The 18,708-nt window shown below is 35.6% G+C and overlaps 1 protein-coding gene across 2 annotated transcripts in view; it reads left to right on the forward strand.

Moving 5' to 3' along the window:
* Positions 1–18,708, forward strand: part of LOC121314522 (LYR motif-containing protein 4A) — an 85,221-nt gene that overhangs the window by 14,808 nt on the left and 51,705 nt on the right. The window contains exon 3 of one of the 2 annotated variants that reach the window (XM_041247897.1): positions 14,644–14,689. The exons of the other annotated variant lie outside the window; for it this stretch is intronic. Coding sequence (XP_041103831.1) covers positions 14,644–14,646 — 3 coding nt within the window. The 3' untranslated portion in view covers positions 14,647–14,689. Of the gene's footprint in view, positions 1–14,643; positions 14,690–18,708 lie in introns of those variants that run through there. 2 annotated transcript variants of the gene reach the window in all.

Here is an 18,708-nt window from a genome sequence, read left to right on the forward strand (position 1 = left end):
TGATTACAATTTTTTTTTTTTTTTTCTTGAAGACCTTTGCTTACGCAGTTCCAAATGCACTCACTAACCACTCTGCCACCCGCAGCTACACAGTGTGCATGTTTGTGCACTGCTGAGTTCTGATCATTCTAATACCTTAAGATAGAAAAGTAGCAAGAAACTGGAAAATACCATGTTTATTAGGTTATTTTAGACCTAGTTTAGGCAACTGAATACTGGGCTGCTTTTGGGCTGGTATTTGGTTGACTTTGGGCTACAAATGTATGTAATTTCTGGCAACCCTGATTATTAGTTAGCGTATATTTTGTATCTTTCAAAGATACTGACTTTAATACAACTTCTGTTTAAGTAGTATGCGTTATACAAATCAAACGATCAAGTTTTGCATGTGAGTGACATTTAATGTGCGATTTATTTTATCACACATTGTCAGATGATTTCTGTTAACAGAAAAAAGAAACAAATGGGAATGCCGCCTGACGAACCTTCAGAGGTTTAGAACTACCTTCGAATTCATGCCTAGTGAACGAACCTTTGAACACAGCCCTAGCCATTTTTGTTATTTGTAAGGTTTAAAATAATTGCAATAAAGAAATACTTCACTGAAATCCCCCTGGAATTCTCAGTAATATACTTAGGAAATCTCACTTTTTCGAATCATTAGAAAAGAAAGATAGATATATGATGGGAAGCCAGTAAGAAAGCCATAACAAGGAAATGGTTCTGATGGGAAACTCCAATACTCGATGGTTGTAAACTATATATATATATATACACACACACACACACACACTGCTGGTCAAAAGTTTTAGAACACCCCCATTTTTCCAGTTTTATTGAAATTTAAGTCCAGTGAATAACCTGAAATGGTACAAAGGTAAGCGGTAAACTGCCAGAGGTAAAAAAAAAAAGTTTAGGTTACCAAAAACTGAAAAATAATGTACATTTCAAAGTTATACAAAAAGGCCTTTTTCAGGGAATAAGTAATGGGTTAACAACTTACAGCTGTTTTGCGACAATGGAAGTAAATTAAGCCTTGAAAGTTGATGCTAACAATTCCTACAGGTTTCCCAACTTTTGTTGATTACTTACAAACCCTCTGTCTGTATAAAAGCAGTGTTGGAACAGACTGTTACTACACCCTCTTAAGCATTATTTGGACAGTATTGTACTGCAGGAAGTAGTATATTGCTATCATAATGGTGAGAAAAAGGCAATTAACAAAGGAAGACAGACAGACCATTATAACCCTTAAAAGTACAGGTCTTTCCTTTAGAGAAATTGCAAAGAAAGCCAAGGTGTCAGTGAGTACAGTTTCCTACACCATCAAAAGGCAGTTGGAAACTGGAGGAAACTCTGACAGGAAGCGGTCTGACAGACCCAAAGCCACAACAGAATCAGAAGAAGTTTCTGAGAGTCAACAGCTTGCGTGATAGGCGGCTTACAGGACAACAGCTTCAAGCACAGCTTAACACTGGTCGAAGTAAGCAAGTCTCAGTTTCAACTGTGAAGAGAAGACTTCGAGCTGCAGGTTTGACAGGTCGAGTGGCAGTAAGAAAGCCATTGCTAAGATGGCAAAATAAGAAAAAGAGGCTTGTCTGGGCCAAGAAGCACCGCCAGTGGACTACTGAAGACTGGAAGAAGGTCTTATGGACCGATGAATCAAAATTTGAAATCTTCGGTTCATCACGCAGGGTTTTTGTACGCCGTCGAGTAGATGAAAGGATGGTTCCTCGGTGTGTGACAAAAGCTGTCAAACATGGAGGAGGAAGCGTGATGGTCTGGGGCTCTTTTACTGGATCCAGAGTCGGCGACTTGCACAGAGTGAGTGGCACCCTGAACCAAAATGGCTACCACCACAATACCCTCTGGTATACGCCTAGTTGGTCAGGGGTTCATCCTACATCAAGATAATGACCCAAAACATACCTCCAGGCTCTGTCAGAACTACCTTAGAAGAAAAGAAAAAGATGGTAGGCTTCAAATCATAGAATGGCCAGCACAGTCTCTGGACTTAAACCCCATCAAGCTGGTTTGGGATGAACTGGACAGAAGGGTGAAAGCAAAGCAACCTGCAAGTGCAACACATTTGTGGGAACTTCTGCAACAATGTTTGGTAGAACTTTCCAAACAATATTTGATATATATATATATATATATATATATATATATATATATATATATATATATATATATATATATATATATATATATATATACATACACACACACACACACTCTATATATACTATATATATACTCTATGTAACTGTATTTCCAAGTAGGCAGTCAATCTGTGAATAGTTCTTACAGAATTGTGAATTGTAAAAAGTAAAAGCAGAAACAAGGCTGGACGATAAAAACTACAGGAACAAAAATTGTAAAAATGTGGTATGATGTGTGTATCAACATATCTTTTCTGTTTAAATAAAATGTCAAAATAAATCAAGTACATAAATAAATAAATATTTGCTTGAAATGTGTTTGCATGCCAGATAACCTCCAGCTTTATCAACACTTCAGTTATGTAATCACGTTGGTCTAAGGTGCCTCTCATTTGTCTTTGAAAATGTAAAACTGGACCTACAGCATTGGAGAAGTAAAGTTGTTAGCTGCTGTAATACAATATTCTTTTCTTTAAAAAATTGATAATGACCCCTGCTTGTTCATTCCTTATATTGTTAAAATTAAAGTAGCATAATGCTACTGTTGGAGAATTCCTTTGTTGCATCGGTCTCTGCTTCACCTGCCACATCAAACAGTATTATTCCTCTAATAGTGATTTCAAAGCAAGCAACTCCACAAATTTCAATCGTCTGTTTGAGAAAGCAGCATAAGCCTTTCTCTTGTATCATTTTAAAAAATATAATTTTTCAGATGACTTGAAAAAAGGAAGCATCAGTCTTCTGGTTTGACGTCACTGATATCCCTTATGTATTTCTCTTTGATAATGCATTCCAAGTCTTCCTATTACTACGTTCGCATAAGGTTGTTGCAAAAGACTCAATGACAAATACCTGCCCCTCTGCCTTGTAATTGTAGTAAGTGGACGGTGCTTAAATGAAAATATCAGCACCAAATCAAGCATGGCAAGTTTGCATTGCGAAATGGTCTTAGTAAGAAGAAGAACATCTGTAATTTCAAGATTCCTAACGTTTTACAAACAGAAAGTCCAAACAATTTCCTTATTAAAAAAATTATGCAGGGATATTGATAGCAGAGCAAAACGGCTACTTGAAATCAGCAGAGTCTGTGTGATATCTAATTTTTTCCTTTTTTTTTGTTTTGGAACTTGTTTGTTTAGTCTATATTGGGCCTTCTTCGTTAACATATGTAGAGGTCGCACTATGCTTTGAAAACCTACATTTTCTAATCTTGAAATAAGCGTTTTTTTAAATTTGTTTTATATATTTTTCTTTTTACAAATAAACATGTAAACATCAAATAATAATAATGAGGATGATAATAAAGACACTCTTGTCATTTTTATTTGAAATATCAACTTTTTTCTTTTTTTTTTTTTCTCAAGATCATTATGTATATCGGCATTCATGTTTTAATAATATGTAAATCACACTAACAAGCTACCGAGTTGGCTAGTCTACAGTATACTGGGTATGTATGTACTGTGCTGTAGGTCGGTTTATTAACTCATTTTAAAATCCCTCCAAACATGCCTATAGATACAGGTCTGAATGAGTACAGTACCAATATGGTGTGGTAAGTAGTGTTTTAATTACACTTTCCATGAGTAATGAATATAATGCAACTGCTTTTTCAGCTGCTTCTGTCTATCCATTGCTGGTGTCAGTGGTATACCGCAGCAGACTGACAGCATTTGTGTACTGTGAAATTAAATTTGTGTTCGTGTTGCATGTTAATTTATGATTTAGTCATCAATGTGACCAGTCAATAAAAAGGTTCATGAATATTTTTTAAATTAAACACTTTTTAAGAATTCTCCCTGGGAAATGTAAACTGATGATAGATCACTGTCATAAATTAAGACATGTCTGTGATTTGCAAAGCTTGACTGCACACTATGAAGAGCTGATTGAAACTGGTATGAGCATAACATCTAAGTAAATGGTGAACAAATACTCTGTCATTGTGCCAGGGCCTTGGGTTCTAGCATTTGTAATAGCTAGCATTAATTTGGGTTATGGTTTGTTTGTAAGTCTGTGGTATGTTTCATACCACAGGTACATTTGGTATGCTGTTGGTAATTCTTGTGCTCATTTCCACACAGGAATCTTAACAAGAATTCTCCATTTTAAGAAATTGCTTTTGAATATCTACCTTTAGATTTCTGATAATGTAAATTTAGGGATTGAACCCATAATCTTTCTATTCAATGGAACCTTAATATGTTAATTAAGAAAAATGTATTAAGCAGGCACTTTTTTAAAAAAAAAAAAAAAAAAAAAAAAAAAAAAGTCAAATCAATAAGTAAGCTTACAGAGTAGTTTTATTTACGTTTTTAAAAACACTAAATGTTTTAAGGGTTGGTTTCAGAATTAATGTTTTACAATTCCCAATGGACTTTACAGCGTGATACCATGGTTTCCAATCCACTGTGTCACCTTTTTGTCTTTCTGATTTTTGAAAAGGTTATCTTTTTTTAAATGGCTCTGTAGTGCCATCTGCTGTACATTGTTTAAAACGGCTTTCTTTACAGAATTCCAACAGTGCAGAAAAATAGTTCAGGATGTGATGCATTTCTATTAATAACCCCTAATGTGCTAAATAAAAAGTTTGTTAAATATTACAACATTTATCTGTGTGATTTTTCACTTGAAGTACAATTTCTACATTGAAAGTCTTGAAAGTTACTTGGAATCAGTTAATTACCACTAGCAGTAGATCGAGATCAAACCTATTTCAGTTGGGACTCTGTCAGCCCCAGTTATGATTGAGGTGTCACAGAAGTCATTAAAAAAAAAAAAAAAAAACTTTGCAGGATTTCCCCCACATTTCAACAGTTAGAGTGCCAACCTTGCATCACCAGGTGTTGACGTAATTCACGACTATTCAGACTGAAAGCTGTTTTACACCTGGCTGCCTTGCTGGTGGATTTAAGTGCCATGGGACAATGAAAATCACATCCATGCAGGTGATTTCCCTTTCTGGTGACTGAAGACATATGCCTTTGATTCACACTGGCACGTCACACTGTGTTGCCATGGGTATGTTATGTCTCTGTATTCCATATCGCAGTGGCAGGTGTAAAGGTACAGTATGAATATGAATGAAGAAGCTCTGCTTGACGCATGAATTAGTCCATTGTTTGTAATGAAGAAGTCTGAAGAGCATCTGTTGCAAAACTACTTCCCCTAATAGCTTTAGGATAAGCAACCCATGGGTCTTGGTTAATAGTAATTGACTGCTAATAGGTTACACATTGTGCACAACATAAAGAACACAACATTTAGTCATGTATCAATATGAAAGACATGTGAGATATTGTGCTTCACAAAATTAGTAAAAACCTTTGAAGGATAACATAGCAACTCTGAAGTGTGCCTTGCAAGTTTGCTACAATTTCACAATAAAATTGTTCAAATTACACCTTGTCAAGAAAAATATTTAATAAGCCAGTATTGTATGTGACTCAGTATCTCAGTGTTGTGTAGAGAAATTACAAATGCATTTTACTTAAGGTGGAGTAAAAGGGGGTAAAAACCTACCTGTGAGGGGAGTGTATATGTTCTTGTCAATTCAAAACTACTTGACTCCTCTGTCAAAATTTAACACTGCCCTTCACTTTGCCATGTTGTGGTTATGTTACGTTTCTGTTTCTAAATGATGAAGCCATACCACTTTTACCAATATTGGCTTCATAATCGATATGCAACTGGATTCGATAATGGTCAAATTCAATCGTACGAGAACAAATAACTATTTTTGTGGCAGTAATTTTACAAAACTTCCACATTATTTTAACCTCTGAACATATCAGTGATGCAGATCATTTGCACATTTTCCAATTCACTTCCATGCTCTCCATTCTTACAGACTCTTTCTAGAGGGGATGTTCTCTGAGGATACTTTGTTTTTGTTCACAAAATCCCCCTTTTTGTATTGTATTGAAAATTGAACAGGCCTCTGATTGTTGACACATTAATGGCTAACATTCAACTGATGCACTTGACATCAGTCTAAGTAAGCTTACAATTTACTGTGATGAGTTTAAAAATCACAGTGCAAAAAGTCTTTAAAGATAATTTGTCATGAATGTATTTACTTCAGAGAGTCGTTAGGTTTTTAAATTACACAAATGCACAGTGACAGTTAATGATTTTTCCTACATTGTAATCAGCCTTTTGAACTTCATCTTCCAGTTTTACTTGTCATATACTGTAGACATGCATACATATTTAAAATTTCCACCCACTGCAAACATGGATTGTAACAACTACCTTAAATGTATAACAGTATTTACAATACAGGTTCCATTCATTGCATTTGCATTCATTTAGCATTGTACTGTACCATATTGATTAGAAGGACAGCTATTATGGAGTGAGATTACTTTCAAAGTTCATATCCAAGCAAAAGAAAAATCAAGTTTGAATCCAAAATGTGAAAGCACCAAACTCCTAAATTATAACCTTTTAAAATCTTACGATACCAATAGCTGAACTCAGAACCCAAGTTTCAAAATGTTACGCACAAAACATGTAATACAAAATCTGAAACTCAAAACCCATGGTCTCTCTGAATTTACCAGGTGTTGGGAGGCAGTTGTAGTTATAGTACTGTAGACAAACCATTGATATCTGACGGTGCAGTACATGGAGGCTGCCTGGCTGTATGTTGTAATTTTTATTTATTTATTTATTAACATGTATAGTTTGGTATCCGCTTGTCCAATTCTGATGAGTTTTGAGTGTGTTAGAATTAGAACGTGTTTTAACTCTTGGTTGCGAGAGCACCCCAATCAGTGCATCAAATATTGATTGTCCTCGTGTTTCTCTCATACCTAGTTATATGTCTTAAAGATGATTTAAAGACTGTTTTATACCCTTTACCTTGACTAATTTTTATTAACGTTACATTACATATTTAAATAGATGGTTAATAAAAGTGAAAAGAAAAATAGAGTTGGAGAACAGTCTTGTTAAATTAAAGTAAGTTGGAAAGGCAACACTTCCTATTACCACGCACAGTTTGACTTGCATTATAACAATCCTAAAAAGTTCTGGAGATCAATCAAATCTCTGGGGTCTGACCAAGAGTGATGATGCACTTCCACCTCCAGTATCCAAAATGGGGTTGCACCCGTTTCAAAGATCGGAATGACATTGACATTTCTAAGTTAATTTTATATACAGAGTATCTGGCATTGTCTTGTAGTCAAAAATAAGGACCCCCAATGGACAAAATAAACACCCTGATTGTAAAACATAAGCTATGAGTTATATTTGAGCTACAAGTAAAGTGATTTTCTATTTCTTTAACTTGACAGACAACAGCTGTTTTTATTAGGGGTGCACCGATAATCGACAACCTATTTGTATGGCATGGATATAAAGAAAGAAGTCATAATCGGAATCAGCAGTTTCTGTTATGTTAGACGATAATGTACACCAATATTCATGCTTGATTTTCTTCCAGCACAGAATTGAATGTATGGGTTGGCACACTGATACAGTACTTTTCCTTGCGGTACTGTGTAGAGTGTGATTAACCTGCAGTAAATTTGTCTCAAAAGAACGGTGTTTTCTTTTTTTTGTTTGTTTGTTTTTGTACAATAATAGGATAGCAGAGTTGTGTGCAGTAGACTTGATGCTACTAAAATCCAACGATGAACTGTGAGTAATATTCTCATGCTTTTAAAATAAATAATAGGTTAATTGAATCCTAAGTAACATTGATCGCTTAAGTTATTATTATTATTAATATAATAATAATAATAATAATAATAATAATAATAATAATAATAATAATATTAATCAGCATTATTATTATTGTTACACAGTATTTCAAAATGATCTTTTTTAATTTTTGTTGATCTTGCTTAATCTGCATTGGTTGTGGGTGTATTCGGTGGCATGTTGAATCAGAAATTGATTATTGTGCTGCCTTTTATTAAGTAATACATTTTTTTTTTTTAAACTGCTGCGCTGCATTTTTAAGCAGTGCATGTTTGAAAATAAGAATTTAACAAAAGCTATTGTAGTGGACATTGCATAGAATTTTTTTTTGTTAACAGTTTGACAGCAAGTGAATATAAAAGTTAATGCCACTTTATATTTGTACTGGTAGAAATGAAAAAATATATTTGTGTGACAATGTTGTAAAATAAATGTATGAATTGCTGTCAAGCACACAATATAATACTGTTATTCTTTGTATTCATTTTCTGAAATGTAAGAAGTAAACAATTCCTCTACATTTTTGTCATAAATACAACAAATAAACATTTTTTTGACATCTTTAATTATAAAACAGTTTAAATATAGGCTCTATCTCTTGTTATAGTAGTTTATCTTTTATTGTCAGTATCCAATCAGTATTGGCCGATATGGGCAGGTCACCGGCTATCGGTATCAGTCAAGAAAATCTTAATTATTGCACCCCTAGTTCACCAAGTTTGAGCTAAGTGGTTGGAATTGTGTAGGAAAGGAATATTCCTATGATATCACAGTCTGCATTCTGCTGTGCCACACTAGTAAAGCTAAACTTCAGTTACGTATTTAGTGTGTTTAGGCTAAGGTGGGTCGGACCTGTATTTTAATGTTACAATAAATGTTGCATAAAGCTACTACCTGCAGTAAATGATTGATTTGCTAAAGGTATTTCCTTTGTCTAAAGAATTTCACTTTACAAGTGTCACGCCTGGAAGACATTGCACTCTTTCCCCTCTGAAATACTAAGGAGACTTGAAAAAACAAAACACTGTGTGAGTTTACCTCAAGTATATAAATTTGGAGAAACATTCTATATTCTTACTTGGATTTTGACTGTACATTGACAGGCATTCCAAATCACAGAGAGACTGGTGAGGAAATTACCTAACATTTTTATGTTTATTTCTGCCTCTCAGTTTGAGGGGTATTGTTGGCAGGACAGTGCAGAAAAGCACTCCAGAATCAATTTGAGCAGCTGTAATTTATGCCAAATGTTTCCATTTTCTCTGCTTTTTCACTAAGGAAGAATGCTTTAACTAGGATCTCATTTTTGGCCCTCCTGTAAAGCATAATGCTTGCCTATACATATTCTGTCAAGTTTTTATAGCTTTTATTATAGATACAGTACTTAATACTCTATCCTTTTGTTGTATGAGTCCAATATAGTTACAGACATTGTAAGAGCAGCTTAGAAAAAAAAAATAATGTATTGAGTATATTTGTGATGTATCTTTTTCATAAAGGTTGAAACTAGAGCAGATTTAATTTACAAGGAATTATCACTTACTTTGGAAGTCCGTATTGAATCCAGTGCCTTTACATGTAGGAGATGTTGTGCACATGTAAAGTATATGCAAATTAAGGTATACTGGTTGATTCAAATTTGTAATATTTCATATTTTACTAAATTGAAGACATTCTGAAACTATAAAACTATTGAGTGTTTTTGTAGTTGTATGTAGTTTGTAATAATGTTACTTAGCTACAAGCACAAGCAATGGCTTGCTTGTTTGGCTTTCCTGTAGCTGTAGAAGCTTCCCTGTTGTCGTTTTTTTTTTTTTTTTTTACACTGGACAGTCAGCTTCCCAATGATCCTAACTTCTCTAAAGGAAAATGGTTTCTTACCTTGTATAAGAAACTCCACATACAGTGAATTCCAAGTCTCCATTTAGCTTGGGTCAGGTGAAACAAACCGATCTGTCACCCAGACAGCATTGTAATATAATCCTTTTAGATGCCAATATCAGTGTCCCTCCTCCATAAACCCCAAATTATTTCAGTGTCACTTTCCAAATTTCTCCTGCGTTTGCTTGGGTATGGACTTAGTATATGCGTTCATGGTTTGTTTGTTAGTGTTCGTAAAAAATAAAATAAGAATATGTATTCTCTCTCTCTTCAAGCTTTCAGAGTTACTTCTTTATGCATTTCACTTTTACTATTAGAGTGTTTGTGTTCCCCATGTACTCTATTTGTACTGGCCGAATAGGTTGTGGCCAGAGAGGTGCCCATTTACCTATCCGGTGCAAGCGAACAACAGAAAGATGCTCCACCACAATTATTCACTGTTACGACTAGCTACTTGGAGATTGAACGGCAACTACTGAGGAACCAGGAGCTCTCGGAACAAGTAAATAACATCCTACTTGCTTCAAACAAACAGTCTACTTTCCACGCCTATACAGGCGAATGGAGAGAATTTTTCCTCTGGCACGATTTCAAAATCTCAGCACAATGTGGATATTTCTCTATCTAATTTATTATCATATCTGAGCCACCTGTTTTACAAGGCTTTCCCTATCCTCCATCATTGTTCACATTGCTGCAATCTCCAACATGCTGCCTGGCTAGGAAGGTCATCCTGTAGATTACCACCCTAAGGTGTCCAGATTTGTTAGGATGTTTAACCACGAAGACCCCCCCCAAGTAAGCCCATCATCCCTCAAAGTTGCATCAGCTTCATATTCAACAAACTTACGGGACCACCATTCTAAACCATGGCTACATTTGAAGATACATTCCTTGCTTGGAAAATAGCATTACTAGTGGCAGTGACATCAGCAAGAAGGGTAAGTGAGCCCCAAGCCCTGGTCATCGATGCAATTTACTGCCAGTCTTTCAGGGACAGAATTGTCTGCTGGCCTAATCCCCAGTTTGTACCAAAGGTTGTAACAGAGTTCCAGTTGGATCAGGTCATGACGATTCCTGATTTGCACCCAAAACCTTTGGAAGGAGCAAAACAGATGAGGTTTCCCACTTAGAATAATGACCATAAAAGAGATAACCCTACTGACAATTGCATAAATATTTAACCTGTTCATTAACTGTTAGCAGATGAAAGGCATAACATCATGCTTTATGATTTATGCTGCTGATGCATGAAACATAGATGGATATAGTGATCAGAAGCAATGCATATAACAGACTACTTCCCAAGGTAAGGGGAATTAGTGCTTCTTACACCCTTAAAAAAGGTGTGTTGTTTCTAAACTTAGTTAAGTTGGTAGGAGATTTCAGACCATCAGAGCAACTGTTGTATTTCTTTAGGCTACCTGGCCCTCCTTTGAGACCTTTATAAAAAATTATTTATGTGGAATTTGTTTGCTCTCCTGTCTACTTTTGCTCACTGTGTGCTATCTGTCACTTCCTCTACTAACATCTAACCTACCACCTTCTTGCCTACATTATTTGGTGTGGTTCAATTTGTGCGTCAAGTTCATCATAGGTGAGAAGACGAAGATTACCTGTAATAGGGTTTCTTCATAGGATGATGAACTCCACACACCTATGTCCCGCCCTCCTTCCCCCTTTTTTCCTTTACTGTCTTATTTTTTTTTTAAATTTGGACAATGATACTGAAATGACACCAGCTCATGGAGGAGGGCACTGATTATAGTAATGTTTTCAGCTTTAGAATGTAAATTTTGATTGGGCTAATTTAAAAAAGTGTATTTATAGTTTGTGTGCCATCTGTAAACTGATGGGAGTTTTCAAAATGAGGTTGACCTTATTTTAAGTATTTAGCATTTATGTGTTTTAAGGGTGCATAAACATGTACTGACCGAGGGCTTGTGTTTAACATTATTAATTGTTGCTGGTGCTGGGTAACGATATATGGTAAGTAGAATAGGCTAGCTAAGAAAACTCATTGTAATATAAGAAAACATAGGGTGCTTGTATTTAGTTGGATTTTCCAACAAATATGGTTCTGTATCAACACAAATTATATAGCCAATGAATCTCTCATTAATTCAGTACTTTGTATTAAACAAAAAAAAAAAAAAAAAAAAATTATTTCTTCAAATTACCTAAAACATGTACTTTGCAGAGCAGAAAAAACTACCAACCTCACTAAGTTTAGAAACCCGAGTGGAGTTACAGTATACCTTTAAGGGTGTAAGAAGCACTATTTTACCTTACTTTGGGAAGTAGTCTGTTATATTTATTGCTTCTGATCACTTTATCCATCTGCGTTTCGTGCATGTGCATTAGCAGCATACATCATGAAGTGTGATGTTAAGCCTTTGATCTGTTAAAGGCAATACCATGAGAGTGAAGGGTTATCTCTTTGGTGGTCATTATTCTCCTTCCACTAATTAACATCAATAATTTGTACGTTTAGAAATACAGTACCTCTTATTGTCAAGTTAACACACTGTGATTTGAGGATTCATGTTAGCCACAAATTAACTGACTTTTAACAAGTCTTAAAACTTGGATACTGGTTTAAAGCTCACTACATTAATCTGTTTGTGAGAACACTTAAAATTAATCAAGTCACATTTGTGGATTTATTCAGTGGATCTATGTAAAATGGCAACAATTTTAATGATTGGTCCAGTAACAAACCACAGTCAGATCTCTCCCTTTTTCCTGCCTTCACAATAATGTTTAAATTGAATTTTTCTAATTGGAGTTTAATATGTTATCCCCTCAAATTATTTCAAAAAATGTATTTTTAAACTCATGGATTATTTAGTAATATCTTATAGCCGTTATAAATCATGTATATGTTCTTAACAAATGTTAATGATTATTTCTGCCAGTAAGTGGTGAATTTATTTATTTATTTATCTATTTGGTCTGTTACTGTGATAAAGCAACATCAACATCTTTTCTTGTTTTTTATCATGATCAAATAGAACCTGATTGCACAAGATTCTAAGTGTCTCTGTGCATCTGTGAAAATAAATATTGATTTTAAACATTTTCAACCAGGTTTTATTTTCACCTGTAGAGAGTAAATAATAAAACATGAAAATCCATACCCCTAGTGTTAAATATTGTGTATCATCTTTAGGGTTGTCAGTTAATGACAGTTAATGCGATTGTGAGTCCCAGTATCATAGAACATATCTAGTCTGCAATTATGCGGTCATTGCATTACTAGATGCTAGCTACCTGGTGTCTATCAAAACAGCAAACTCCCAGACCTATACATAACATAGAATGTCAGTCTGTGGTCGCGATATACTGTCGTGCAGCATGACTGGCAATAGGTCAGTTAAGTCACAACAAGTATAGCTGTGGACAACATCAATTAATCTTTCCCCACTGCTTTTTATTTTACGCAATAAAACGTTTCATGTTTCAAAAGATACTTCTTAATTTAATAAGAAATGTAATACAGTTATAAACTATACGCAACACATAAGGCAAGCAACTGAATATAACAAAAAAAAAAATTTGTGAACTCACTTGATATTGATTAATCCTGAGTGTTGTCATTTATTGAAAAACAATGCCCGTCTATCTTTCTCTCCGGCAAAATTGTCAATAACAGCATCATACCAGCATGGATTTTTTTCTAAACAATCCCCTTTTCCACCACAATAAGAGCAAGACTGCCTAAGCGGTCCTGCCTGTGGTATTCCTGGAATATATTTTGATTCGCTTTAGGGAAGAAAAACTCCGTTCAACAGCTGCTGAAAATACAAGAACAGTTGCTACAAGACACATGTGACGGTAAAGCTCATGGCTTTATCCATATTCTTTTGCCTGAAGTACTTTGAGAGAAGCAAATATCCCCATTACCAACTTGGAGATTTTTGTCTGCATAGAATACAATGAGCTCACGTTTCAAGAATTCAGTGTCAAAGAAACGGTTGTACTTGTTTAATGATTCTAGAGCCTCGAATGGGAAACTGTTCATTTGAACACATTTTGATGGCTCAAGAAATTGTTAAAACTTCAGTTCCTCTAGGTTGACGAAATAAACTGACAGTTGCTCCAGCATATTGTTCAGAATGCTGTTGTATAGGCGACGATGCTTCAGTGTAGGATTGGCTTGTGCTCCCTCCAAATGACCCCTCTTTCTTCTCACTCTATATCTCTCTGTAGGATGCTCGGCAAAGCCATCAGCTTCATTAAATAGCATTTAAAAAGAATTTTCCATTTTCTTGTTGATGTCTGCGTAAAGGTGATCAACTATCCTCCTGCAAAACACAACATTGCTGGCTTTCTGCTGCAGAATATCGAAAACTGGATCAGTCGGGCAAAAAAGGTGGTTGTATGAAAGCAGCACATGAAATCAAAACTCTTCAGTGTGTTAATAAAGCCACTTCATGCAAGGTCATAATGGTTTCAAAGGTTTGTAGAAGTTGTGGGCATTTTGACAGCACAGTGCCAACTGCCCTGGAAGTAAAATTCCAGCTCATTCACTGCACGATCAATACAATTAAAAACTGACTGAGCATTGCGGCCCTCACTCGCGTCATAAAACCTGTAGAATCCATTTTGTACAGTTCCAGTCTCATCCACAAGGCCCAGGATAATTGACAACTGTGATCTGCAGGAGACGTCAGTAGTTTCATCCACTTCATCCACAAAAAACGGTGGGAGCTTCTATTTCTGTTTTATTTTCCCCTGTACTATATAGGTAATAGGTGATACCAAATCATTTTGAATTGTTTGACAGTCCAGTAAACACAGTAGATTCACTTATGTGCGTATCCAGTCATATTTTGCTAATAACTAATAATAATAATAATTTCTCCGTAATTTTCTTTTTCAGTGACTCAGCACCTTCTTCGTGCCCCCGATATGGCAACTCCTGTCTTGCTAAATAGGTAATGGCATCTATTAGTCACATTACCACATGTCTGTTCCTCTTAACAAAAGCGTTGTGTTTAGCAATTTGCAGATGAAGAGCCAGTTTGAAAAAGCAAACAATGCCAGCAGAACAGCTTTTGCTGTTGAATTCTTGCAGTCAACCATTTGTTTTTTTCGTACCATGAGCAGTTGTTCCAATTTAGGCTTTGGACAGTCTTCATTTTTTTTTGTTTTTTTTTTCCCCCTCAATTGAATGCGGGAAATGATGTAATGAATTAAAAAAAATCTACAATGTTTGGCAGCGGCCATTGTTCACTGAAAAGATACACAACTATGTATTGCATATGGTTTTTGAAGGGGAGTAGCCGCATGTGACCCATACCCTGTCTGGCAAAAGATAGGTCAAGATTAACTAATTATGAGTGGCGGAGGCTAGCTGCAAACTTGTATTGTATAGCCAATAGAAATACAGTAAAACTGGACAGACAGAGGGTGATGATACACACAGAATCCCATTCGTTTTGAGGCTACAGGAAACTCAAAATGGGTAGGATTCTGTCATGTTAGCCAATTGCAACACAGTAAATTAGCCTGCGTAGCCTCTTTTAATGGGCCGCCACTGAGTGTGTGTGTCTATTTGTGTAATATATAATATAATATACATACACACACAGTTGGTGCTGCTTTTATTGGGACGCCTAGGAAGATGTTAAAATATCCCAAATAAGCGTATGTCCCAATTAAACAACAGGCATTTGAGAGGACATTAGTCACACTTATATTCATAATTTACAATATTAATTTATCAGAGCCCTCAGCCTTATTGGGAGTATCAGGTTTTAAGTGTATCTTGAACACAGTTATTACACATTTTTTTGGTACTTAGTTATATTATGATTACATTTTTCAGTTTTACTATATTATAACTTATTGTTAGACTTTGCTGTTGAATATGTTTTTTGCTATCTTGTCAATGCCCTGGGACAGACGACAACACCACCTTCAGATTTCCAGATTAAACAAATATGTGACAGCAGTGCCACCCCTGTGGATAGATGTTTATCAAGGGGGTGTACACTGCTGTTGCACAGTACATGATTTCTGTTCAGCATGTCTTCCACAACAAGCTCTCTCTGGCATGAGTATAACTAAAGCCTTCCATATCCCAGTTGAATAGCACCACAGTGTCATTACCTTTTGAGATTGTAAATAAGCACTTATATAAGAACAAGGGTTCTGCAAAGGGTATAAAACACGGAAATGTGTTTGCATGGCAACTTTGGAAATCATTCCTTTGCAAGCTTATTTTATGTTGTTGGAAGAGAAAATAAATACCTGTTTTCGTGAAGATATTCTATTGTACTGTATCTCCTAAACCAAACCATAGTCACTGCAATCTAAATATAAACCAGAAATTGCAATGTAAATAGAAAAGTAAGATGCAAATCATTTTGCATAGAGCTATCCTCCACTTCGAGTCCTACACATCAGGGTGCAGTTAATTTACAGCTATAACAGCTAGGCAGAAATCTGGTGGAATCCATGCTGCTGCTTTTTCAATGGGGTCAGATAACGTTAGGGATTATTCTTACAAGAGAGAACTTTATTTACATTACTTACCTTGAAGAAAAAGAACAAGATAACAAGCTACAAATATAGAACTAGCATGGTTTTCACCATACTAATACTTATTTTGCTTCTTTCATGACAAGGGTTAATGAAGACAAGGGTTAGTCATTAATGGTTTTAAATGACGTTCCAAGATGTGTTTCCATTCAGTAGCTGGTTAAGGCTCTAACTTCAGTTAGAGTGGTGAAATTTCAGTTTTTGTCAGCCTTCCTTTTAAATGTCTTAGGCACTGTCTTGAAGCTGAGTAGATTGTTTGTTTGGTGCTCGGTGTTTGTTTTGATGTGGTTGTACCAGGAGCTACACAATGAATGTATTTATCTGGAATTTGACCTTTTGAGCTTCTATGAAGTTTTCAAGCTTTTGGTTTTTTATATGAACTTGACTATCATGAAGTCCAAAAGGAGCCTGTTTGCAAAAAGTATTGAACTTTACAGGTTGACTCGAGCCTGTTGCGGGTTGAAGGCTAAAAAGGCTGTCGCTGTAGTTGTACCACTGTACAATAGAGACATTGCAATAGACTCATACACAGTCATCTAAGAATTCCACAAAACCAGAACAAGCATTATGTTCAGTTATACTATGCTAATTAATTTCACATATGGTATATGTTAAATTCAATATCATTGAACCATAGTCATTTTATTAAAAGCAAATGATATATTGCTATAACATGAAATCCTTAGGACCCAAAGGCAGTCTATCAATCAACCTGTACTCAGATGTTGGATTAAGATGTTCTGGGGTCATTCTGTCATTCATCTTCACTGTCACAGCTTTGATGTTCTCAAGGCACTTAACATGCCTTTCACACTGAAACCAACAGGTTCCCAATTACACATTCTCTCTGATCAATAGATCTTGCTCCTGTGTTGGAAGTAATACAAATGTTTTCTTTTTTCTTAAAACAAAGTTCCCACAGAGAAAGCATTGCTTATGCTTGTTTATTTTATGTACAGTCAACTCTCAATTACCTGGGGTAATGGAAAGGGAGGGATGCCCTGGATAAAACAAAAACAAGTATAATCAATCAATCTTTATTTAATATAGCGCCTTTCATAGTTGAATACCATCACAAAGCGCTTTACAAGATGCAGTAAATACAAGAAAATCCATAATACTTCAAATAAAGAAATGCATAATACATGATACAGTGGGAAAGAGGAAAAAAAGACATAATATATTATATACAGTGGAAAGTACATAATACATGATAGTAGCATAATACATGAAATAGTACCTTAAATACAGTGGAAAGTGCATAGTACATGATAGTAACATAATACGTGAAATAGTATCAGCAGCTAATAACTGATGTAAGGCTTAAGGAGCATGGAAAGCAAGGGAGAACAGGTGGGTTTTGAGAGATTTAAAGCGAGTTACGGTCGGAGCATCACGCACCAAAGCTGGGAGAGAGTTCCAAAGAGTCGGAGCCATGAAGCTAAGTGAGTGTTGTCCAACTTTGGTGCACTTTTACTTGGGTTTAACAAGCAGGCCAGAGTCGGAGGACCTCAGCTTGCGGGCAGGGACATAGCTGGTCAGCAGGATGAGGAGGTACTCGGAACCTGTGTGATGAGTTGTGATGAGCAGGAGAGTTTTGAACATAATCCTGAACTTCACAGGTAGCCAGTGCAGCTGGGCAGGACGGGGAGTGATGTCATTACTTTTTTTATATCTGGTAACCTGGTAAGGATCCTAGCAGCTGCATTGTGAACTAGCAAATGCAAAACCTATTTAAAAAGTTTTCAAAACATATACAGTTTATTGTACTTACTTTATAGTTTCTTAAAGTAGTCAGTCATCCTTGATTAGTTCCTTGATTTGGCTTTCCTTTCTTAGCCTTTCTTCCTTTCTTAGCCTACGTAGAAATAATTTGTTGATTTCCTCTTGGACAAACCGCTTGAAGATTTAGAACTATTCATGTATGAATTCAACTCTTCCTTCTTTTTAAAATCACAAATTGCCCATTCACCAATTCCATATTCCTCTGAAAGTTGTTTTACAGTACTACCTTTTTTCAGCTTTGCAACTATTTCTAGTTTTTCTAGAATTGTTAAAACCACGCGTTCACGTTTACTTGCCACATGTTTGCAGTTACAATGGCACTGACCTCATAATGGAACCTGCGCATGCATGAAAAAATGCGTACTGTACAGTACATCTGTATTGTTCTTCCTTTTTTGCACGCACGGTTAATCCCCATTCGGATGCATAGTATTTACTTGCATTTACTGCAGTCACGCATCTTTTGTTTAAACATGGCTTCTATGTTGCATGGATACCCGCTGGAATGTTGAAGTGCTTAACTGTGAATTAAATTTTAAATCAATATGCCCATAAGGTAATTCTAATGTACAACTAATCTGATAACCTAAAACTACTTAAACATACTTTCTGGCGC

The sequence above is a fragment of the Polyodon spathula genome, chromosome 4 (assembly GCF_017654505.1).
Source record: "Polyodon spathula isolate WHYD16114869_AA chromosome 4, ASM1765450v1, whole genome shotgun sequence".
NCBI classification, from domain to species: Eukaryota; Metazoa; Chordata; class Actinopteri; order Acipenseriformes; family Polyodontidae; genus Polyodon; species Polyodon spathula.